Source organism: Mustela nivalis (genome assembly GCF_964662115.1).
Source record: "Mustela nivalis genome assembly, chromosome: 16".
In the NCBI taxonomy this organism is placed as follows: domain Eukaryota; kingdom Metazoa; phylum Chordata; class Mammalia; order Carnivora; family Mustelidae; genus Mustela; species Mustela nivalis.
The window spans coordinates 40,570,920-40,596,490 of NC_139035.1; the positions used below are offsets into that span (position 1 = coordinate 40,570,920).

The 25,571-nt window shown below is 38.4% G+C and overlaps 1 protein-coding gene across 2 annotated transcripts in view; it reads right to left on the reverse strand.

Moving 5' to 3' along the window:
- The window catches only part of KIF14 (kinesin family member 14), a 52,804-nt gene extending 33,616 nt beyond the window's left edge, over window positions 1-19,188 (reverse strand). The window contains exons 1-14 of one of the 2 annotated variants that reach the window (XM_082701768.1): window positions 18,836-19,188; window positions 15,508-16,770; window positions 13,469-13,723; window positions 12,748-12,835; window positions 10,759-10,857; window positions 9,480-9,532; window positions 8,640-8,670; window positions 8,092-8,199; window positions 7,035-7,151; window positions 6,441-6,556; window positions 4,853-5,025; window positions 3,611-3,758; window positions 3,283-3,346; window positions 443-627 (exon numbers count right to left, since the gene is read on the reverse strand). In XM_082701768.1, coding sequence (XP_082557894.1) covers window positions 443-627; window positions 3,283-3,346; window positions 3,611-3,758; window positions 4,853-5,025; window positions 6,441-6,556; window positions 7,035-7,151; window positions 8,092-8,199; window positions 8,640-8,670; window positions 9,480-9,532; window positions 10,759-10,857; window positions 12,748-12,835; window positions 13,469-13,723; window positions 15,508-16,658 — 2,588 coding nt within the window. In that variant the 5' untranslated portion in view covers window positions 16,659-16,770; window positions 18,836-19,188. Of the gene's footprint in view, window positions 1-442; window positions 628-3,282; window positions 3,347-3,610; window positions 3,759-4,852; window positions 5,026-6,440; window positions 6,557-7,034; window positions 7,152-8,091; window positions 8,200-8,639; window positions 8,671-9,479; window positions 9,533-10,758; window positions 10,858-12,747; window positions 12,836-13,468; window positions 13,724-15,507; window positions 16,771-18,675 lie in introns of both variants that reach the window. The other variant, XM_082701767.1, reaches the window with a different exon arrangement.
- Window positions 19,189-25,571: the final 6,383 nt, after the last annotated feature.

Sequence of the window (25,571 nt, forward strand, 5' to 3'; positions counted from 1 at the left end):
TTAGGATCAAGCCCTGCATCAGGTCTCTGCTTAGCAGGGAGCCTGCTTCCTCCTCTCTCTCTATCTCTTTCTGCCTGCTTCTCTACCTACTTGTGATCTCTGTCAAATAAATAAGTAAAATCTTTAAAAAAAAAAATTCTAGAGTATTTGCCAAAAAAGTTGTGACATTTAAAAAATAAAATAATGATCCCTCAACCAACAGATCAGATACACCAAAACAGAAATACCATTACACTAATCCTCATATTGATAGTAATTAACCTATCTTCCTTACAAGACACTCAGAATGTCTGCTTTTCCTGGCTACAAGATGCATTTGAAAGATTACACCAAAGAATCAGTACAAATGAATGCCTCATGTGAAGGAAACCATACACATCAAGATATGGAAGCCTACTAAAAAAATGAACAGGAGCCTTTTTTTTCTAGAAGAATAACATACCAATGATCATCAGCAATCAGTACCCCAGATAATTGAATGTCATGGCTTGAGTTTGGTTTATACTTTCCCACTGTTGTCGTTCCTTCTTTTATCATATATAAAAGCATCTCTGATAATTGAGGATCTTCATTGAGATTGACGAGGTTTGGCAAATGGTTGTCCATTTGAAATGTAATTCCTGCTTTCTAGTGGAAGTCAGAAAATAAATTAACATTAACAAAAGGCAGCAAATTACTAAATCCACCTAAAATAAGTGGTCTATGTTAAACATTAATATTGCTGTACGTGAAGTCTCACTAAAGGTTTCTTAGAATCTCTCTTTCATGGTTCCCCCGTGACTGTTACCATCACACATCTTAAACTTTCAGAGTTATGTTGGCCTTTTTTTGACCTTCACCATGCTGAGCCCTCTCATGCATCAATCTGTCACCCTCAAATGTACCTTTTCTTACTGACTGATTGTCTTTAGAATGGATCAGTTCCTTTTGTTGCATCTTTGCTGTCCTCACCTTAGTTCAGATCCTTATTACCTCATACTTGAACTACTGCAGCAGCTGCCTGATTGCCCTGTCAACATTATTTCTCTTGTTTTCAGTTCATCTTACATCCTATGCTAAATCAATTCTCCTGAAAGGGTATTCTCAAAATGTCAACACCCCAGTCAAACATTCTCAATCACTTCCCACTTCCTACAAGATAAAAGTCAAATTACTTAGCCTGAAAATCAATAAACTAACCATAACATATCCTTCCCATTTTATCTCCTTATGACCACATACAAACTGCTGCTCCAATAAAACTGATCCACACACCTTCTTCTGAGCATACCTTCAACTTTTGTACCTTTACTCTCATACAATTTTCCTTTCCTAGAATGCACTCTTCCTTTTTTCTACCTAACAAAATCTTACCCAAGCTTCAAAGCCAAGTTTTCAAAACTCAAATCAATCCTCGTCTATGAAGCTGGACTCACCTTCCCAAGGAATATTCTCCCCTTCCTCCCAATTCTTACAGTTCTTTGCCTATAGTCATTTGAAATATTTTCTTTACGGCCAATACCTTTGCCCTTGACCCATACTCTCCAATCTCTTTTAGAACCTCATTCCATTAAGGAGTTTTGATTCCTATAAAAAAGTTCAAGTGTCTTCCCTCCTTTAAAGAAACAAAACCAAAATGAACAAACAAAACTTCTCCAGGGTCTCACAGCCCCTTTCTCTGACTTCTCACTCAAGGTTTTCAGTGTTTACCTGTATGGCCTTATCTCCTTAGTCACTCCTCAACCCATTGTCATCTGGCTTCTTTCACCACTACAGTGACTTCATGATTTTACAGTGCAATGCACCCATCTCAGAAACCTGGGCATCATTCTTGACTTTTCCATTTTTTCAGCATACACACACATCCAAAACACACTCTGAGTCTATGAATTGTACCTCCTTTCTATCTTTTGAACCCAACTCCTCCACTAGCCATTCCCGCTGCCACTGCCTTACTGGAGCTCTCACCACTTCTTACCTTCACCATGGTAACAGACTCCTAGATGAATAACCTTCCCAGCCAGCATGAGTCTTTCCTCCCTCAAATCCACCATTACCAGAAGACCCTATTTAAAACAGAAGTCTGCTCATGTCACTTCCTTTCCATTCAAACACTTCACTGGCTCCCAGTCATCTGAATTCAATGTCATGATCTGAATCTTGCATTACTCTCCAGTCCAATCTCTGCCACCAGCATTAATATACAAGTTCTGAATTCTGTGGACATCCAAGCTATGTTGTCCTTCCATGCTTCTGAACATGGGATTTCTTGCTTAGAAATCTTGACTTTGCGGGGCACCTGGGTGGCTCAGTGGGTTAAGCCTCTGCCTTCGGCTCAGGTCATGGTCTCAGGGTCCTGGGATCAAGGCCTGCATCAGGCTCTCTGCTCAGCGGGGAGCCTGCTTCCCCTTCTCTCTCTGCCTGCTGCTATGCCTACTTCTGATCTCTTTGTCAAATAAATAAGATCTTTAAAAACATAAAAAATAGGGGCACCTGAGTGGCTCAGTGGGTTAAAGCCTCTGCCTTCGGCTCAGGTCATGATCCCAGGGTCCTGGGATCGAGTCCCGCATCGGGCTGTCTGCTCAGAGGGGAGCCTGCTTCTCCCTCTCTCTCTGCCTGCCTCTCTGCCTACTTGTGATCTCTCTCTCTGTCAAATAAATAAATAAAATCTTTTAAAAAATAAATAAATAAATAAATAAATAATTTTAAAAAAAGAAATCTTGACTTTGGTAGCCTAACAAAATCTTGCTTAGTTGTCCTTTTCTCTTTGAAGTCCTCCTTAACAACCACCCTCATCCAAGTTAATTACTCCCTCCTGTCTCCTGCTTCTCTTCCTTTTACATGCTTTTCATTGCCTTAGGTTGAACCGTATGACTCTGCCGGTGTTCATTTCTTACCTAAAAAATGGCAGTATCATATGGTTCAACCTAGTCAGATCACACTGCCTTTCAGTCACCTATTTACATTGTAAATATTCCTTTAAATTACATGCTCTTTGAGGGCCAAAACTACATTTTATTCACCTTGGCCTCCCCCAGGCCTGGCACAGAAAAAAAACATTTAATATTTGTTGAACCGAAGTGAACAGAATTAGATGGTTTGTTTATATTTTAATTTTCCAACATAATTATGGGCTCTAAGTATATCAGAGTCTTGATCTCAGCACTTTCTTATACTATTTCTCTTTATGGTATTGCTTGCCATATAGAGTCAGTATGCAATGAATATTTGAGAAATTCCATTTCCATATTTACTGTCATCTTCATTTAATTTTCAAATCAGTTTAGAAAGTTGAAATGATACCTGTAATGCCTTTGTTTCTTGAAGTTTTCTTCTTTCAGCTTGTTCAAATTTTTCTTTCCATGCTCTTTCCAAAGACAAACAGAATAATACAGTTAAAAATATCCAGATGCATAAGATTGAGAATTAAAGATAATAAATAAAGATTAGGAAACTACTTAGGAATACTTAAAATATGATGGTCTGGGGATGGACTCCTCTATTCATACAGAAAGTATGAAAACAGAGCCACAGATCCTTCCTAAAGTCCTCCCTCTCCACCAATCCCAGCACCACCCATCCAATGATTTCAGGTAACACACAGACATCTAAAATATTGGCTATATTCCACCTTTGCATTTCTGCTATGTCTCTCTCCTGTTGGTGCAGTTTCATTCTTAAGGATGTTATTTCTTGCCGGCATAGCCTATATCGTTCAGGGTCAATATTTCGACTGTTCCTTTGAGCAGCTTTTAGCTTTTCAATTTCTGCTTTCAATTCTAAATATGTAAAAAGGTGCATGATTAATAACATTTGATATATAATCATTACCACAGTAGCTTTAATCCTCCAATTTTCTTATTTCAAGTTTTAAATATTACTAAATAAAATAGAATATTTATGGAAATCAATTTTATTTTACTTACATTACGTATACATTTCTACTTAGCCTTAACCTGAAAAAGTGCTCCCATCTTAATGAATTTCCCCCCTTATAAGTAGTATGGCCATATCATGTATGGTTCAAAGAGGGACACTTTTGAGAAGCACATTGTTAATCACACTAATGCAAGAGACATGAACCAGGATTGTCCCAAGGCAAACCTTACTCATAAAGACATGATGGATAAAAATCAAAGATTTTTCAAGCTGGAGTTCAGAATACTTATTTTTAATGAATGTAGCCCTATTTGTGAAAGAGGGAATCCAAAAGGGAAACAATGGACCATGGTAACAGTAAATTCATTCTTCTCTGGTCTGCTCCTCTGAAGTAACCATTCATCCTCTGCAGCTCAAAAGGGCCAGAGGACAAAGGACTATGAAAAGTTGGTAGCTTCACATAAGCAAAGAGAAAACTGCACAAACCAAGGTTCCGTGCAGGTACTCAAGTTCATCCTAAACAGGATTCCCAGGGGATACAGAAAAAGTAGCACTGAGCATAAATGAAATTAGGCCTATGCTAGAAACTCAAGCCTTTAGATCACTATCCTTTAGATCAATGAACTAAGCAAGAGTAGAGCTGATAAACAGAATGACAATGGAGGAAAGGTTGTAGGAGGAAAAGTAATAAATCACGGTATTATTCTGCTGCACACACCTATGACTCAGTCTGTAAGATTATTTTTCTATGTTCGCTCTTTCCCCTTTACCCACTCTTTGTTTTCTTTTTCTGTTTGTTTTCCCCTTCCTAATTCTATTTCCCATCGTCCTTCCACCTCTCTTCCACCATCATTGTAGAATGAGGTCTTGTGTCTATTATAAGTAGGTATGAAAGAAAAATCTTTAGTTTTCTTAAATTGCATATTTTCATGACTGAAACAATATTTGAGATTTAGCTGTTATAAAGTAATTAAATGTTTAGAGAAATCTTCACCTCTAATTAACTTAGCATTCAGATCTTCATTTACTTTGGCAATATTGACTATCATACGGGCTTGGCTGGCATATCTCAGTGTGCTTAAAGTTTCTTCAATGTTGTTGGCAGCGGGACTGACAGTAGCAATCATTGCAGTTTTTGAATTTCCACCCAAACTTTCTTTTAACAGCCTTCAAGGAAAATAAGTCATAATTAGACTTTGTTTCTACAACCTAATAGCAGTACTTATGTAGAAAGAACAAAACAAACTAATAGCATATATAATACAGTATTATATTTTTCACTCCTATACCATTCAGGACTTTTATTTGTTTATTTTTAAAGTAACCTCTACACCCAGTGTGGGGCTTGAACTCACGATCCTGAGATCAGGAGTCACATGCTCTATGGACTGAGCCCACAATGAGCACCACCATTCAGAACTTTTGTGATATTTGTAGTTATTTTTAGATCTCATGAACATTGTTTTCTCTTATACTTTTTATATTGTTTCATGAAACAGTAACTGGGGAAAAGATTTAAATTACGGTTAACCATCAAATATTTAGTGAGATACCACTTCCCACTTCCCAGACTAGACTGTGAGCTATACTTCAGGAAAGAAAGTATGTGTGTTGGCCATCTCTGTATTTCCAATGCTGCCACAACCTTTAGGAACAAGTGTTCAATAAATACTGAAAATGATGAATGGGCATATAAACAAAATTGTTTTCTACTATATGCAAAAGCCTTCTTTTAGAGGAAAAAAGATAGTATGAGACTAAATCACTTTTCTTTATTAATGCAGAATGAATTTCACTATTCTTGGTTTCCAAAAGGCACCAAAAAAAAAAAAAAATCAGATTTTCCCTTAAATGTTTTCAGGTGACAACTACATTCCTATAAACCAATTATAAAGACACACAGCGGTCTGGGAGCCTGGGTGACTCAGTCGGTTAACCATCGACTCTTGATTTGGCTCTGGTCATGATCTCAGGGTGCCGAGATCAAGCCCTGCATCGGGGCTGTCAAGTAAAGAGGCAGCCCTTATCAGAGTTATATATCCATGCTTATCACAATTGGATATTAAATCTATACAGATCCAATTTGAATGTAATGTATCTCATTAATGAAAACATACTCATTAACAAAATGTTTATTGAACACTTAAATGCTAGTCAGTGGGTACCACACAAAATGGTTTCACTTTTTACACACAGCAATATGTTTGGTGGTATCATATATGCTCAAACATGAAGCACTAAAAACAGTGAGGGTAGTACCAGCTGCTTATACTAATACAGCACATACTACGTGTTAACAGTTTTGTAGTAATTATTTAATCTTCACTATAACCTTACAAGGGAGATATTGTTATTATACTCATTTTACAGGTGGAGAAACAGACTAGAACATTAAATGATTTGCCTGAAGTCGCAGAGCTTATAGGATGCAGAACCAAGATTCAATCCGCATAGTTTGGTCTTGGGAGTCACACGGCTAACCACTTCTCGGTCCCAAGGCTACATGAAGTCAGTCTATCATTCTTTTCCCCAGAGTGTTCACTATGTTTTATACAATTCTTTGTATTTCCAAAGATACTTGCCATGTAAGAACAGATTCACGATAAGGAATAAATACTCTCTTTCGGTTTGCTTGTTCAGAAAGAGCTGATATGACCTTTCCCAGCACCAGCAAAGACTTATTAATACTCCCACCTTCCTGTGTACGAGAAAAAACATCTAATTTAAAATAACTGCTCAGCAATCCATTCATTTCACAAAATACATTCCTTCCCTCATATAATTACCAAGTCAATATTTTCTTCCATAAACTACCAACTTCCTTACAACTCAAAATTTACTAATTTTCTTTGAAAAGCAAACACGACCACAAAAGTAAAGATCTCTCTTTAAACCACAGCAGTGTCCTCTATAAACTGCAGATAGACAGTTTTTGGTTTTGTTTGTTGTTGTTAAGTATATTTAGTTTGCAAACTCCTACAAATAATGCCTTGGGGAATTAAAAGTTAAGTAAGTTTCATTAAAATAAGAAAAGCCTCTTATATATTTTTTAAAGATTATATTTATTCGAGTAATCTCTACACCCAGCGTCAGTTTGAGCTCACAACCTCGAGAACAAGAGTCACATGCTCCACTGACTGAGCCAGCCAGGTGTCCCAGAAAAGCCTCATATTTACCTTCAGTCGATCTCCGCTAGTTTGAGCTGTGGAGCAGCGCTCACTGCCCGCCAGATCTATCAGGTTTATCCGACTCGTTATTCTGTGATCATGTTCTTCCCCTTCCACAGATTCCGTCTGTAGCAAAAAGACATTAAAATAATAGGTCATAAGTTCTTCCATGACTTGCTATCAGTGTAAGTCTTGAAATGGAAGGTTAGACAAGATTACAAACCACTCATTTATTTTTGAAACTGTCCTCTCCCAAAAGTGTGATCATTAATAATTTATAATAAACATTCAAGAATACATGGAGCAATGCTTGCATTATGCCAAAATAAATGACTTTAAAGAGATAAAAACTCACAACTACCCAATTATATTGACAAAACAACCATAAATAGAGCAAAAGCTTAATGTACAAAGATGTTATTTATCACAGCATGAAAAAAAGCAAGGTGTTTATTTATTTATTTAAGTAATCTCTCCACTCAACCCGGGACTTGAACTCATGACCCCAAGATCAAGAATCACATGCTCTTCTGACTGAGCCAGCCAGGCATCCCAAAGGAGCAAAGCACTTAAAAGCAACATAAATGTCCAAGAGCAGAGAAACTGGAATCGTTTGTGTAATATTATACAGCTATGAAAAATGATAGTTGATAAAGAATTTTAATGGCATAAAATTATTGAAGATTTTGTAAATCTGTTTAAGAGTGATTGTAAAACAACTAAAATATTATATATTAAAATATTGAGAGGGGCTTTATTTGAATAGTGGAACCTATGGCTGAATTTTTAAAAATCTCTGACTTTCTGATACATTTTTCCAAATACTGTACAAATACCATGTATTATAAACATATTATCATACATTAATATTCTTATCATATTAATATCAATATCATAAATTAATAATCATACATTATTGATTTTTCAAACAGTAAAATAAAAATACTGCCATCTCTACAAAAGTCATTCTGTTATTGTGTATACTAAAATCCAATTATGTTATATATTTATATTACCATACTCTTACTTTTGATTTAAAGAATAAAATAATCAATAAAAAGAATACCTTGGTCTGGGTCATTACCAGGGTGAAAACCGAATGCGATCGGGAGCTTTTATCATTCATACCAGTAGCAGCAGTTGCCCTTTGTTTATTTCCCAACTCTAGCCAACTCTTACAAGAAAGAAGAGAGGGAGGTCAGAACAGCAAACTAAAATTTATTGGAACAAATTAAGAAACAACAAAATTAAGTAGGTGCATTTGGCAACATATACACACTTTATAAACTGTTTATAAAATGAAACTAATAAATTTTTGTAATTTAATCATTTGTATTCCCATTTTCAACTCTGCCTCCATCACAAATACTTGAATCAGGAAATTACACCTTTAAAAGACTACTTCAATAACGCTAAGCTGCTATGGTAGTCAATTTTTATTTTTACTTCAGAAGAGTAATTCCTCTGATTGAAGTTTAACAAACAAAATCAGCTCATAATGAATTAACAAGATTTACTTATGCAAGTAGCAGTTAAGGAGAAATATTCTTATGAATACTTATGATTATGATCTTTCTATGTAGTGGAAAGAAGATAAAATACAATCAGTCTTACCTGGATATCAGAGTAAGAACTGACAACATTCCTATTTTTAAAAAGGAAAAAGACAAAATTGTTTTTACTGATAATTACCTTCTTATTCTCATAAAATAATAATAATGTTTAAATTACGTAATTACTTTCTGAAGACCACAATTGAATAATTCATAGATATTATTATACTGGCTCTCACACAATCTTTCACTGTCTCCATTCTTAAAGGATAGCAAATGTTTTAATTTTACCAAAAAGTATGGCTTTTATTAATGAAGCAGTTTAGCTCTTAATATTATAATATTCAAGTCTAAATCGTGAGACCAAAACCTATACTTGGCATACGTGGGGGTGGGTATGCTAGTATGTATAGGTCGCGACATAATCCCAGAATTATTGAATGGAGCCAAATCCATACCTATGCAATTTCCCTTTTCTTTAAGAAGGCATCTGGGGTGTTGAAAGATAAAGTAAATGACTCTTAGCATGTCTCACACTCTCAACACTAAACTCATCTTAGCACCTTCTCCCCTCTTCAGCTTAAAGTAATAGAAAAAGCAGCTAGAAAGGGAAGGCTTAACTTAATGGGGAAAGGGGATAAGGAGAAAAATCAAATATCTCACACACAGTATAACTAACACTCCATGCCAGGCACTTTACAGGTGCTGCAAAAGATATAAACAAACACAAAAACAAGCAGCTAATGCTGTAGTTGGAAAGAGAGGAAAAATTAAAGGAATAATATTAAGGGTGAATGTTAAATAGTTATCCAGTGTTTCAAAGTCGGGAAGGCAAATGAGAACAACATTTGTTCTATTCATTACTTGTCTCCTCCTTGTTTTCACTGAACCAAACACTTACATTGACAGAGCTTCGACATACGGCCCAGAGACAGGATGCTCCCTTACTCTCAGCTAATAGAAGCAAACATTAGTATTATTAAGGACATAGCAAATATTTCATATAAAACACAATTTTAAATGGTCTTTTCTTGTGTATGTGGAGTTTAAGGCAAAGAGATTTGCCTTTACTTGACCCAGAGATAAATATAAAGGTTCTCACAAACACAAAACTGTAAGGCATTAAGATACTGCTTCAGTATCACAAACTATTTACAAGATGCCACAGTTCACTGTAGCATCAAATATCTTACTAGTTCTTTATTCTTAAGACCTGCAGTAGCTACTATCTCTATGCTCTTAAATATCTCTTTAAAATAAAATACGTTCAGCAAATTTCAGTTAATTTTTTTCCAGGTTGTTTTAAACTTTGTAACCAGAAATTTAAAATACATTTAAGTCAAAGAAGAAAAGCCAAGTTTAAGATTCTTGATGTTACCAACAGCATAGCCACAATGACTTTGAATGACTTGACTTTGAAAGTCAAGTGACCTCTTTTGATTTTACTTTCTTGCTCTCCAAGGTCCTTATCAAAATTAAAAATTTTTACATTCTTTTAAAGAAAGGACTTTATTTATTTATTTGAGAGAAAGAACATGCGCAAGATAGGGGGTGAGGTGCAAAGGCTGAGAGAGTCTCCAGCAGACTCTGCTCTGCAGAGCTCAGAGCCCAATGAAGGGCTCAATCCCAAGAGATCCATTGAGATCATGACCGGAATCAAAATCAAGAGTTGGATGCTTAATCAACTGAGCCATCCAGGTACTCCTCAAATTTTATATTTTGATAGCAGTTTTTTAAAAAAAATTATGTATTTGTGCAACTTATTATTTCACAGAAAATATAATGTATAAGATACCAATTTACTAAATAACCCAATAAGATACATATTCTATAATAACAAAACAATTTTTAAACTTCTACTGCTTTTTGGCTTTAGGGATTTAGTGTTTGATTTAAGTGGTCTAATGAAATCTTAAAACACATATTTTATCTTAAATTTTGATACAGTATTTGTTTTAAAAGAGGCTAAATTTAATAATGAATTTAATTCCCATTAGCAATAATGTTTAGTTTATTTACTATTTATTTACTCATTTAGACTGTAGATCCCAAGCATTTGCTACCATATAATAGCAATTTTAGTAAAAATGCAAGCCATATAGATCATGTTGAGTACTAGCATAACCATACGCATCTATAAAAGCAAATTAAAAACAGGTCATAAATTGTTTTAATCTTACTGGTTGCTTTCTCTGCCCGTTTTCTCCTTTACAAACCAGAAGGTCATGAATTTTTTCATTATACACTTCAAAAAAGCTCATTTCAAGGTGGTAGCTGACCTAGTAGGACAAACAGAAACACAACACGCAACTTATTTTAAAAATCCTTGCATTTTTTGCAAATTATATAACAGATAAGGTTCTAGGATCCAGAATATATAAAGGACTCTTACAACCCAACAGCAAAAAGACAAACAACCCAATTTAAAAACAGGCAAAGGACTTGAATTGACATTTCTCCAAAAAAATAAGCTCTAGGGGGCACCTGGGTGGCTCAGTGGGTTAAAGCCTCTGCCTTCGTCTCAGGTCATGATCCCAGGATCCTGGGATCGAGTCCCACATCCGGCTCTCAGCTCAGCAGGGAGCCTGCTTCCTCCTCTCTCTCTGCCTGACTCTGCCTACTTGTGATCTCTGTCAAATAAATAAATAAAATCTTAAAAAAAAAAAAAAAGAAAAGAAAAGAAGCTCTACTTACTAAGATCTCTCAAATGTTCAATCCTACAGTCACTACTTGAATCTAGCCCCTGTCATGCCTTCCTTAGAGTTTACAAGTCCCACAACTGATCTCTTTGCATCCAGTTTTACTTCTTTTCAATCCATTTTCAACACTGCAGCCAGAGCTATCTTTTTTTTTTTTTTTTTTTAAGAGCAAAGGTGATCATTTGATTTCCCTGCTTAAAATCCTTCCATAGCTTTCTAAATTCCTAGATGCAGGGGTCATAAAGTCATTCACAAGCTGAGTTTTGCCTGCCTCTCTGGTTTCATCTCTTATCACCCTCCACTCTCAAATTCCATGCTTAAAGCAAAGTAAACAATTTATAGATTCCCAAAGGCTCCCTACTTTCTTGCTTTCAAAGCTTTGCACGTGCTGCTCCCACTGCCTGGAATGTCCTTCCGCCTCTTCACCAAGCTAATAACTGCTCTGTTTCCTTCAAAAATAAGCTCAGTTGTCCCTCATTTAAGAACACGTGGCTTCCTCTAGTCTTAAATATTCTCAAAGCACACTGTTCTTACACTATTATAGTATTTGCTTTCATTTATTTAGCATTAAGTTGATTGTGCTTGGCTATTTACTGACTCATTTTTCCGTTATACTCTCTTAAATACAGAAACTGGGACTTTTAACTACATATTCCCAAATCTTGCACAGCATTTCTCCAATTTCCCTTATCATAAGAATCACTAGGTATAGTGTAGTAAGAAAACTATAAATTCTCAGCTGTAGCCCAGATCAACTAAATCAGAATCTCCTGAAGAGATTTTTTTAGCAAGTGTATACACACACACACACACACATACACACACACACACACATACACACACACACACACACACAATCACACATGATCAAACACACAAGTGAAAATCTGCCCCTGACACATTCCTGGTAATTCTTATGATGAAGCAAATTTGGGGGAAAATGATCTAATGGAATGCTCGGCAAACAGCCGATATCCAGTAAATACTGGCTCCATGTATGAATGAATAAGAAAAAAGGGAAGCTAGTACCAATTTTCAGGTGTAGGGCAGTGTAAAGAGCATGGTATTTGAAGCTGAATCTGGGTTTAAACTCCAGCTTCACTACTCTCTGCTTCATGTTGTTCTGAAGTTTCTACCTACTGTCCTTAGTTGAGTCTGTGTATCTGCCTGACTACAAACATGTAATGGTACATAACTGCCACATTATAAGCCACTACACATACATAAAAGTAATATAGCTGAAAAAGCTAGAGAAGACAGAAGAGATGATCCTTCTATCACTGCCCATCGAGGGGAATTCATTCCAAAGTTTTGAATCTCCAACCTCTCTTCCATACCACTGTTTCAAAAGAGAATGAGTTAGAACTTAAAATTGCATCTTCCATTATTTCCTTAGAGGTGATGACTCTGATTTTAATTTGATTTGACTGTTTCCTAGTCTAACATGAAGGCTTACAAAAGAGAACGCACCTCCTGAGTTTGTTTTTTGGCTACTTGAGCAAAAAGGTCTTCACAAAACCTTGGAATTATTCCTGGTTCTTCACTAAGTCCCATCATCCTGGAAAATACATAATAAATGGCAGAGGTGAATAGGGATAAAACTAATTAGTGGTTTTTAAAAATTCTTCTGGGGAAATGGGTTGGGGGATGAATGGGAAACAAGCTAATTAAACCACATTATAAATATCTAATAACCTAGTCTCTGAAGTCAGATCTTCCTGAGTTCAAATCTTGATCTCACCACTTATTAGCTCTGTGACCTTAAACAAGGTACTTAACCCCAGAAAACCTCAATTTCCTCTTCTATAAAATGGAAATAAATAAGAGGTATCTAATTCAGAGAGTTGTGAGAAAGTACAAGCAGAGCCTTTAATATACATATACCATTTATTAGTTGACTACTTTTAATTCTCACAATCATATTTATAAAATAACCTCTCCAGATTTGGGTTTACACAAGACATATGTACAGTAAAATGGGCCAATGACACTTACAAAGTAAATAGCATCTCCCGCATAAGCTGAAGCTCAGAGGTTACATACGTGCCTAAGTTTGCAGAACCAGTATATAAAATGGATGAGATTTGAGCCCAGACCTGTGTAGTTTCAAAACTACATTCTTTCTAACACCACACTGTTTCTCACCAAAGAGTTTGACATTTTCAATAACTGTACTTGGAAAAATACTTACGTATATGATTTTCCTGAGCCAGTCTGACCATAAGCGAACAGACAGGTATTATAGCCTTCAAAGGCGCGTTCTAGGAGGGGTACAGCTAGCATCTCATAAACAGTTGTCTGGCTAGCATAGTTGGGATGACATTCATCGAAAGACCAGAATGTAAGATCATAAATAAAATTATAAACTTGTTTCATGTCAGGATGTTCCACAACTATTTCTTCCCCATTCATGAAGACCACCTGGGATGCCTTTTCAACCTTCTCTCTTTATGAAGAAGCACAAAGAAAAATATTAAGTTACTGTGATTATTTTGAGTATTATCCCATAGAATATAACAAGAACCTCAAAACAAGTTAAACACAACATACCTCCAGAGCAAGATAATTCTTTAGTTTTATGTGGAAAATGTAGACCAGCTAACATGTATTTCCAAATACATATTCCCTACAGCTCCAGGGTCACTCCTTAGAGGGAAAATGGAGTCCCAGATCTGTTGTCTGAAAAATCACCCTACTTTTACAGGATTTTCCATCTTTTTCCTTTTCCTCTTGAGCTCTCCCTTCACCCATCCCACCATTATAATCTATCTATACTCTTCAGTCCAAATCTAGGAACTTTTTAATATATTATAGAGAAGTTTCAGAGATGCAGATCTACATAAAGCTGGCGTGAAATGCAAACAGAATTTCAACAAACTCAGTTAAGTCTCAATCATAAATCTCTTTGGGCTACTGCCTATTGTTACTGTTAATACAAAGCTCTCCCCTCTGTTAGATGATCTCCCTTAAAATCATGGATTTTCATGTGCATGCTTCTTCTATCAGACTTAAGTGGAAATCTTTCACTTACTCTGCATCTGCAGAAAAACATTAACAGTCCTTGCCTGGCCCCAGATGTCCCTTTTTGCCCCTAACTCTGCTTTAGATCAGAATTTATCCTGGAATCAACCTGCTTCTTCAATGTGACAAGTGTTCCACCACCCCTGCCATCAGCCCAGTTTACATGGCTTGTCTGATGAGTCTGGACTCAGGCACTTGGCCCCTTACTAAGTTCTCTTCAGAACTTAGTCGTCATCCATCGTGGGTAGTCGTCTGTCGTGGAGTTTACTCTTACCACCTCTGTTCCTTCTGTTGCCTCTCGTCCTATCATGAACCTTGAGGCCTGTCTTTGAGGTTTCCCCATTCTCTCCGGCCAACTCACTCTCAGTTTTCTCACTTATCACAAACCCCGCATCTTCACTAACAGGCTTTAAAGCACCCTATAACTTGCTTTTAATTACTGACCCTTTAGGTTCGAACTAGGGGTTCCTTCCCCCACAGCAGGGGTCACCATATCCTGTCACATCTTGCTTAGATATACAACAGAGTTAACAACTAACTTTGAAGGTTTTTTGCAGTCACCTCACAAAATATCCAAAAATAATTAAATGCCACATTCACATTTTGTCATGTTCATTTTTCTCATCCCTACCTGTAATATGGGACTATCTCACCCACAACCACTTTGGAGAGAGATTTTTTACTATCAACCTCAAATCTAATACATCACTGCATTTATTAGATATCTATAGCTGATATATAACTATCTATAACATTTATTAGATATATATATATATATCTGATATATAACTACTATCTATCAGAGAAGACGATGGGAATGATAATATGCTGGACAGGATTTTGGAAGGACCTCTTTGTGGAATAAGTGACCTAATAAGTGCTCTTTTTAAGGGAAACACAGAAGAGCCCACCATACATCGCAGATGTGAAAGCAGACTGCATTAGACACTTAAGTCATTCCAACGTTTTCAAAGCAGCAGATCTAAAGAAATTTACATTTACAAAAGATGGTGATTTCCATGTTTTAATTTTATATGCAATCATCAAAAATAATGAGGGTTACACAACTAAACCAAAAGTTCTCTCTACATAGAAATGCCAGTGCCAAGCTTGAAGATGCATGAATGCACTCACTTTCCAAAGGCAGAGAGGAATGAGACACATTACATGTCAGAAGTTTGGCCTTAGATTTTAAAAGGTGTAACATACCTTTTGCTGAAAGGCCTCACACGTATTGCCACTGTCACTTGACTGTTCTCTACTTTTAGGGAGTCTGCTTCTATAGAAGTGTTCCGACCTGCCATTTCCTCTTCAAGAGGGAGTGTATTTTCTTGTGACCTTTCCCTTTCATTTGCTAGAAGAGAACCTCTTGGCTTTTGTTGAACTTGGAGGCCAGGCACCCTATTTTTCGGTGTCGATGCTGCTGGGCTCATAAGCTGTGGCGTGCCACACTTTGGTGTCCATTTGTGTCCTATGATGTATTTCGTAGGTGTTCTTTTTTCTAAGCTTTCAAATTTATTTGAATTTTTTGCCATATCCTTCCCAGTACTTCGCTGATGTAAGTTTCCTGTTCCTGACACTTTGATACTCAACTTGCTCTGAAGAGGCTTTGTTGCCAAGTGTCTGGATGGAACAACTTTAGTCTGACTCTGGGTATCAGTGGGTGCTCTATTACTTAAGTATTGAAGTGCAACATGTTCATTTGCCCCAAGAAGGGCAGAAGACGTTTCTTTGTGTTTTTCATCATTCATCATTTCAACGTCTTTTGGGCCTTCTGCTAAAGGTACAAAAGGTGCAACAGAAGAGTCTTTATCATTATTTACAACTGTTACCTTTCTCCTCACTTCCCGGGAAGCACAATCGTTTTCTGTTGGGCTTCCCACATTCTGTGTTGTTTTCCACTTTTTTACACAATCTGTTTGAGCTGTTTTCCCCTTTTCCACAGAATCCGTTTGAGTTGTTCTCCACTTTCCCACAGATTCTGTTTTAGCACGACGCTGTAATGTAAGACGTGTCTCTGCAGTTTTTTCGGTTGAGTCTCCCAACTCACTGCCATGTGAAGATGATTCTTTGTTCCTTGTAACTCTTCTCTGAAGTGTCAATCTACCTACAGGGTCAGGGGTAAGAGGAACCTCTCCTGTTTTTTTACAGGCTGAAATCACATAAGTACAATTTATGTCTCTGATTTTACTTGCAGATCTCAATAACGGATCATCATTTTCACATTCTGACATATCCGAATTCAAATGCAGCTTACGTCTGCTACTATGGGTGAGGACATTCAGTGATGAACTCTTTTGGGAAGAAGGTATACCAAGGATATCCCTGTTATTTCTACTATGTGTGGTGTATACTGACATTGTGGCAGCAAGTTGTTTTAAAAAAGTGTTGATGAAGAAGCGAAGCTCTTCTTTAGATGTTCATTTGACTTCCAGCCATATCTTATGTGTAAGTTTCCAATTATCTGCTAAACTGTTAAAAAAAAAATTAGATTGTAAGACTATAAACAGACATTAAAAAATACGAGAACTCTCCACTGTGAAAATAATTTCCCAAAGGAATATGTTAGAATAAATCACAGTCTCCTCCTCAGATACTGCTCCTAAGCAACTTCACACAAATCTCTGCCTTCAAAGAGCTTATAATCATTATGTAACAAATATTTACTGAGTCCCTATTACATGCCAGGCCCTCTGATAGATACTATTGACAAGACCCTGTTCCCATTTCCTTAGTCTAGAAGAAATACACAGTTTTCCATGATATCAGGATAAAGATACTAAGTGACTTAAAAGATGTAAACAGTACATATCAAAGAAGATATTTAAATAGCCAATAAGCACATAAGAAGATGTTCAACATCACTAATCATTAGGGAAAAGCAAATCAAAACTACAATGAGATACCACATCACACCCATTAGGCTGGCTACTAACAAAAAAAAAACAAGTATTGGTGAGGATGTGGAGAAATTGGTACCCTTGTATGCTACTGGCAGAAACGTGAAAGCGCAGCCACTGTGGAAAACAGCATGGAAGTTCCTAAAAAAACTAAAAATAGAATTACAATATGACCTAGAGATTCTACTTCTGGATATCTAATCAAAAGAACTAAAATCAGGGTCTTGAAGAGACATCTGTACACCCATGTTCATAGCAGTATTATTTGCTGTACCTAAAATATGGAAGCAACCCAAGTGTCCATGGACGGATGAAGGGCTCACCAAAATGTGGTATTTACAGACACCGAAATATTATGCAGCCTTAAAAAGAAATTCTGCAATATGCTATAACATGGATGAACCTTAAAGACATAAAGCTAAATGAGATAAGTCACAAAAAGCCAAATACTGGAGGATTCCACTCACAGGAGGGACTTGGAGTAGTTAAAAATCATAAAGACAGAAAGTATAATGGTGGTTGCCAGGGGCTGGAGCCAGGGGAAAATGAAGGGTTGTTGTTTAATAAGTACAGAGTTTCAGATTTACAGTATGACAAAGGATTAGGGAATGGATGTTAGTGACAGCTGAACAACACGAATGTATTTAAGGATATACACTTTAAAATGTATACGTAAAAGAAGGTAAGAGGATACATGTTACGTGTCTTTTAACACAGTAAGATGGGGGGGGAGGAACCTGCATGTCACAAAGATTTTTAGTTGAGTACTCCCTGTTTGCAGATTAGGAGAGGGACTAACAGAAACCCTGGCACCTAAATCCAAGACTGGATAAAGCATTTCCATAACACCTGTTGAATGTATGTTAATTACAGGGATGCCTCGTGGAGATTAGTTTGAGAGGGGTCGCAAAACAGAGTATTCCCAAATAAATAACTACAACAAGTAAATTAATTGCTTCTGTTGAGAAAAATTATGCAAGATTAGGTAAATAGACAGCTTGCCCTCTAGCAATTAGACAACAAAGCAGACAGGTGTGTCGGTAAATATGTCAACAATATGCAGCACTAATGGTTTAAAAGAAAAAGAACTGCTGTGACAGCCAAAAGGCCTGGCTTCTCGACAACTCTGCACCGAACTGTGTACTACTGATGTAAACAAGTCTTTAACTTTGCACGCTTGGTTCTCACTTGTAAAATGACACTTGCTCAAACTATTCCATAGATACGGCTATGCAGGGATAAAATAATAGAAGTTAACTTTTAAGTAAGTCTTTTAAAGTTTTACATAAGTAATAATCATTACCACCGCCGCCGCCGCCCCCCAAAAAGAGAAAACAAAAACAAAACCGCCAGGATATAAGCATCTTCCTTCCACATTTTAACTAAAAGTACAGAACGTTCCTTTTATGGAAGTAAATTTAAAGGCAAGACAAGATTCTGGAAATTCTACCGCAGCTAAAAACTATTTGCTACTTACGCAAACAGGTGGGGCTTTTTGTTTGGGACGTTTTGCCACCGGAGTTTAAAGAGGAGTGGAACGAACAGAAAGAAGGACATTAAGTCACGACCACAAGCGAAAGATCCCCGTGGAAGGTTCTCCCCGCTAGCCACTCCGAGGGCTGCGACAGCGAGTGTACCTCTTAATGCCAACCGACTGGGCGAGACTTCAGTGGGTGAGGCCCGGGCCGAGGGGTCCTGACGTCCGGCTTCCGGGTCCCCACAGAGGAGCCGCCCGCGCGCGTCCTTCGGGGACCCCCTGGCCGCCGACCGGGATTCGGGGGCCGGTGGGAGACCCCGCGCTATAAGGCCTCCGCTCGCACCTCAGCGGTCACCGGTACGGAAGGCGCCCGCACGCCCCTACAGCATGGATACTTCGCCCCTCTGAAGGGTTCCCCACTCGCGAAGACCTCCCCAACGACGTCCACACCACTCACAACCCGCACCGCCGGCTCCCTCTGCGGCCGCAATTTGAATGGGCGCCCTGCTTTCTGATTGGCTGCTGGACGTCGCGTCGGGCGCCGCGCCCTCGCCTCCTCCCGCCTCCAGGAAGTGCCCGTCTACTGGTAGCAAAGATTCTGAACTCCAGACCCGTCCCCCATCTCCTAGGCAACGGGGCCGGCCCCTCCCCGGGCTGCGCTGAGGCTTGGAGCTTGGGCACCTTTAAGAGTGACAGTGACGGGGCGCCTGGGTGTCTCAGTGGGTTAAGCCGCTGCCTTCGGCTCAGGTCATGATCTCAGGGTCCTGGGATTGAGTGACAGTGACGCTTTCGTCGATGCTCAGTATAGAAAAATCGTGGTCTTTCCACCTTACAGTGAAGTTGTAAAAATGGCTATTTGTCCTCAAGCTAAGCATAATAATTAATACGATTCTAGCATTTCCTATGCAAAGCGTGGAGATAGAAAGTGTGCTAAATGACTTTACGTGGAATTTTTCCATTTAATTTTAAAAAAATTTAACGAGGCAGATATTCATATTATCCCCAAGCTTAGAGTTAAACTGGTGAACAAGCAACCAGCAAGTGGTATAACTAGAATTCTGAAGTCGCGTCATAAGATTAATCAGTTTCAATATATATTCCAGTAAGATTTTGAAACACAGAAAAAGTAGCAAAAATACATTCTGAAATATAACGAGATCAATGAGAGACTCTAGTCAAACATGTTATAAGGCAACAGTATTTTTATTTTTATTTCTGTTTAATTTTTTTATTTTTTAAATTATTTTGAGCAACAGTGTTTTTTAAAGGGCAAAAGTGCAGGTAATGGAAATGTGTTCAATGGTATACGAAAGGAAACCAGAAGTGGCTCCAACTGTATAGAAAAACTGAATGGATGATAGAGTACTTATTCTAAAACTCACTCTGAAATTCATTCTAAAATTAATGATGGTTAAATGATGCAAAAGATATGGCAAAGGGAAAGACTGACAATCTCAAATACATAAAAATTTTAAACATGTGTAGTTGGAAGTAATAATGAAATGATAAGGGTGCCTGGGTGGCTCAGTGGGTTAAGCCGCTGCCTTCGGCTCAGGTCATGATCTCAGGGTCCTGGGATCGAGTCCCACATCGGCTCTCTGCTCAGCGGGGAGCCTGCTTCCCTCTCTCTCTCTGCCTGCCTCTCTGCCTACTTGTGATCTCTGTCTGTCAATAAATAAATAAAATCTTTAAAAAAAAATGAAATGATAAAATATAAGCTAACAAGAAAAATATATTAAATATGACAGATGAAAACATTTCTTTCAATTTTACAAGGAAAATAAGTTTATAAGTAGAATAAGAAAATAAACAGAATTTTAAAATGGACAATGATATTTCACATAAAAAAGAATCAACCTACAGACAAAAATAATTTATATAAAAATAGAACATAAACACCCAATCATTAAATGCAAGTGTAAAAAGAAAAATAGGTATAAATTTTTAAAATGTTATTTTACACTTAGGTCCTGGTGATTTGACATCAAAATTAAATGTATAAGGGCATCTGGCTGGCCTAGTTTATAGAGCATGCAACTCCTGATCTTGGGGTCATGAGTGTGAGCTCCGCTTTGGGAAGTTGGGTATAGAGATGACATTAAAAAATAATAAAATCTAAAGGCGCCTGGATTGCTTAGTCAGTTAAGCGTCTGCCTTTGGCTCAAGTAATGATCCCAGGGTCCTGGGATGGAGCCCCGGGTCAGGCTCCCTGCTCAGCAGGGAGTCTTCTCCTTCTGCCCCTCCCCCTGCTTGTGCTTTCTCCTCTCTCTCAAATAAATGAAATCTTAAAAAATAATAATAAATTTTTTTTTAAACTTTTGACTGGTGGAGAGAGGTAGATGGAGAGAGAGAATGTTTAGCAGCCTCCATACCCAGCCAGAGCCCTACTCAGGGCTCCATCTCACAACCCTGAGATCGTGACCTCAGCCAAAATTATGAGTCAAGTGTTTAACCAACAGAGCCACAGAGGCACCCCAGAGATAAAATCTTTAAAAAAAATTTAGAAGTATATATTTTTAGTGACAGAAATTGTTACACTTCTTGAAGGCAGGGACCATATTCGTTCACAGTATATCTCTAGTGTTTAATATAAAGCTCGATATATTGTAGATGCTTAATAAATATGTTGTGCAAATCACAAATCGTTCTAGAAAGCAACATGATAATGTGTTGAAAGAACCATAAAGATATTCATACTCTTTGATCTAGGAACTGTTCTGCAAAAATTTATTCTAAGAAAATGTTTCAGGGGCGCTTGGATGGCTCTGTTGTTAAGCACCTGCCTTTGGTTTGGGTCATGATTCCAGGTTCCTGGGATCGAGCCCCTCATCAGGCTCCCTGCTCAGAGGGAAGCCTGCTTCTCCCTCTCCCACTCCCCCTGCTTGTGTTCCCTCTCTCGCTGTGTCTCTCTCTGTCAAATAAATAAATAAAATCTTTTTAAAAAATATTTCAGTAGATACCAAAAAGTGTGCAGGAAAATTGTGTATCCATATTGGCCCCAAACTGGAAAAATTCTCAATGCCCAACTCTGAGAGATGCTTTAAGTGGTTAAAGATGAGAAATAAATAAATCTTATTAACACTATTAAGTGCCAGGGAGCCTGGGTAGCTCAGTCAGTTAAGCATCCGATGCTTGATTTCACCTTATGATTTCAGGGATGTGGGATGATTTCAGGGATGTGAGATGGAGCCCCATCAGGCTCCATGCTCAGCACGGCATCTGCTTCTCTCCCTCCCTCGCCTTTTGCCCCTCCCCCCACTCATGCTCGTGTTCTCTCTCTAAAATAAATAAATAAATCTTAAAAAAAAAAAAAACACACACACACAGCTAAGTGTCCATTAAGGTTATAGTTATGAGTCCAATAAGACCAGACAATGCTTGGCCTATATAATAATCTGCCCAAGACTGTGAGCTCAAAATGGAGCAGGACCTTGTCTGTCTCACTTTTGCCTCCCCAAGTGCTCTGCCCGAACTGTCAGAAGACCTTCTTCTAACACTAAACTAACCATATTTCCCTCTTCTTTCTGCCTTTAGAAGCTCCCAGTTTATTTCCAACCATACGAATAACACTCCACAGGACCAAGGGCTACCTGTGAGCCATCTCCAGGTTACCCAAGAGGAATTTTGATCTTTTATTTATTACACTGAGATATACTTCTCCAAATCCTGTCCACAACTGACCAGAAGAGAAAGTCATTTAAACTCTGATTGCCTCAGCTCCCTCATATGGAAATTGCAGATGATAATGCCACCTTCCCTAAAACGTCCTAATGAGGATTAAATGAGATAATGTATGCAAAGTGCTTAGCTCAGAGCCTGTTGGAGGATTAATGCTCAATAAACGTAAGCTACTAAAATGCATAGCTGAATATAACTCTCCAAAACACGGAAAAGCCCTATTCAAGGCTAGTGATGAGAAACTGGGATCATGCATTTTAGAAGCTCTCTGTTACAGTAATGACACAACTTATTTTATAAAGGATGAGGATTATGATTTAATCCCTAGAAATAACTACAAGAGGAAATAGTGAGTCTCGTTTTGTAAAGGACTCCCTATACTCTTAGAAATCAAAAGAGCAATGAAAACCTAGCTCCAAGAGGGAGCAGTGGCAATCTCAATTTTGCTCCAATTTGATTACTTTTTTTTTTTTTTTAGAACTTCAGATTTTGTAGGCGTTTTGAAAGAAGATAAGAAAAGGGAATTCAGGAGCTCCTGGCTGGCTCAGTTCCTGGAGTGTTTGAAGCTTGGTCTCCCAGTTGTGAGTTTGAGCCCCATGTTGTATGTAGAGATTATTTATAGATAAAACCTTAAAAAAGGTGGGCACCTGGGTTGCTCAGAGCGTTAGGCCTCTGCCTTCAGCTCAGGTCATGGTCCTGGGGTCCTGGGTTCGAGCCCTGAGGCAGGCTCTTTACTCAGCGGGGAGCCTGTTTCCTCCTCTCTCTGCCTGCCTCTCTGCCTACTTGTGATCTCTCTCATTCTCTGTCAAATAAATAAATAAAATCCCTTAAAAAAAAAAAAAGGAGAGAGAGAAAGAGAGGAAGGAAGAAAGAAAAAAAGGGGAAAGAAGGAAAGAAAAGGGAATCTAGAAAAGGCAGACTTGGCCAAAATAAGGTTCATAGGGTGAACAAGTTGAATGAACCTCATTCCATTTCAAGACTCCGTTTTCAGGGGCACCTGAGTGGCTCAGTGGGTTAAAGCCTCTGCCTTCGGCTTGGCTCAGGTCATGGTCCCAGGGTCCCGGGATCCAACCCACACTGGGCTCTCTGCTCTGTGGGGAGCCTGCTTTCCCCTCCTCTCTCTGCCTGCCTCTCTGCCTGCTTGTGATCGCTCTCTGTCAAATAAATACATAAAATCTTTATAAAGACTCAGTTTTCTGAGTCAGTGGCTAGCATCTGCCTGATTTAGGGCATAAGGCCCTCTCCAACATCCAAACGCATCTGCCCGTGTCAGAGCCCTGTTCTCTATTTCAGGCAGAATGCTTTGTTACTGCCAAAACAGCAGCCCTTAAAAATGCCTTATATTTTCAAATTTGACTCACTAAAATAATAGTTCTTTTGGGAGATTAAGGTCATAAAACCTGCTGTCACTCAAATTATTTTACCTCCCTTTGAACCTTGGCTTCTTTAACTGTAAAATGAGGAGACAATGTATCAATGGTCGCTAGAAGAATCAAATTAGATAATACACGTGAAATGATTTGATAAATGTGACACATTACCGTATATAAATTTAAATCGATGTTTCAACTATATGCAGTTAATCGTCAGGTATTCAGGAGAATTAAAATGGACCATGCATATGAAAATTGCAAGCACATTACATGGAACCTGAGTTCTGAGCTCAGTTGGAACTAATTACATCTTCAGTCATCTAAGACAACCCTACTGATATTTTTTCTAAGTTTCCGATCGTATTTGTCACCAACTGCAAACTTATCCTTCCTTTGAGCCCTCGTTTAGCTCTGGTTTCAGAGAAACTGGTGTCCTTCCTGGATCCTGGATTCATTTTCTCCACCACTAGGGGCCTCCCTACATCAGTTATCCTGTCTTCCATCTTCACATTTCTCTCATCCCAAAGAGAAGAGAAAATAAAAGAGAAGAGAAGAATGTTCTACCCCCACACCCCTTCTTGTCCTCTGGCTCCTTTTCTACCTTTCCATCCCTCCTCATGTCAGTGCTCCCTTAGGAAGGGGCATAGCAGATGTAGAGGTGTATGAGGCATGTCGAATTCATGCGGAAGAGGCTGCTTTCAGCCAGGGCTGTTGGACAGGGCAGCTACAAGGGGTAGAAGCCAGAAAGAGAACACAAGATGGCATCCAAAAGAAAATACTGAGAAATTAAGACTCATTAAAATCAAGAAACAATACAGAAGAAATCCCCATGAAGACTTTGAACATGAAGACTTGTGTATGTTTCTGTATTACCCATGACGGCGGAATTCTAACATATTCTATGTGACGGAGTCCTTCCCGCACCACACACCTGTCCCCTACACACACGGAAGGGGTTTTCTTCAGGGGCACATAGGATTTGCTGCTTTGGGTTCACAGTTGGAAAGGGGGTGATTCCTCAGGGCACTTGGCGCCTCACAGGAGCTCCCGCGCAGCCACGGGGAGGGCAGGCTGCAGCTCTGCTCACTTCTGCACTTGCACAACGTGGAAGTGATTTCAGTGGCAGATTTATATATCATTCTGTGGCCTTTTCAGACTTGTTTGAGATGTCTTGAAGGTATGTGTTAAATATTTCTGCTACCTGGATTTTCCTGGGTAATTTAATGGAATATTTGAAGTTTAAGTAAATTAGAACAATAAATAAATTTTCTCTCAGATAAAAAAAAAAAAATCAAGAAAGAAGCAGGGCCGTTAAGGCCCCAAATAATCAGGTTTCCAGGAATAGTGCTAAAGGTTAAGAACCAAGGTCCAAATAGAGTAAGAGAGTCTGGGACTTTTCCATGGACACAACTGAGATGTCCACAACTCATCCATCCTTCCTTCCTTTCTTCCTCTCTCTCTCTCTCTTTCTTTCTTTCTTTCTTCTTTTTGGGGTGGGGGAAAGAGCACGAGTGAGCAGAAGACTGAGCAGAAGGGAAGGGAAGACAGGGCTGAGAGAGAGAATCTAAAGTAGGTTCCAGGTTCAGCGGTCGGGGGTGGGGGAGGTGTAGAGGGCAAACGCTAGGCTTGATCTAAAATCATGACCTGAGCCAAAATCAAGAGTCAGAGCCACCCAAGCACTCCTCCACAACTCTTTCTGATTCGAAGTTAACCTCACAGTATGAGGTTGGATCAACCATGACAGGGATAAGCGCAGGATACTCCTCTCTTCATATGAATTTCTTGAAGGCCAACACTCCCTTTCTCTATTCCTTTACTGCTCCCTTCACTTCTCATTTCAACTAA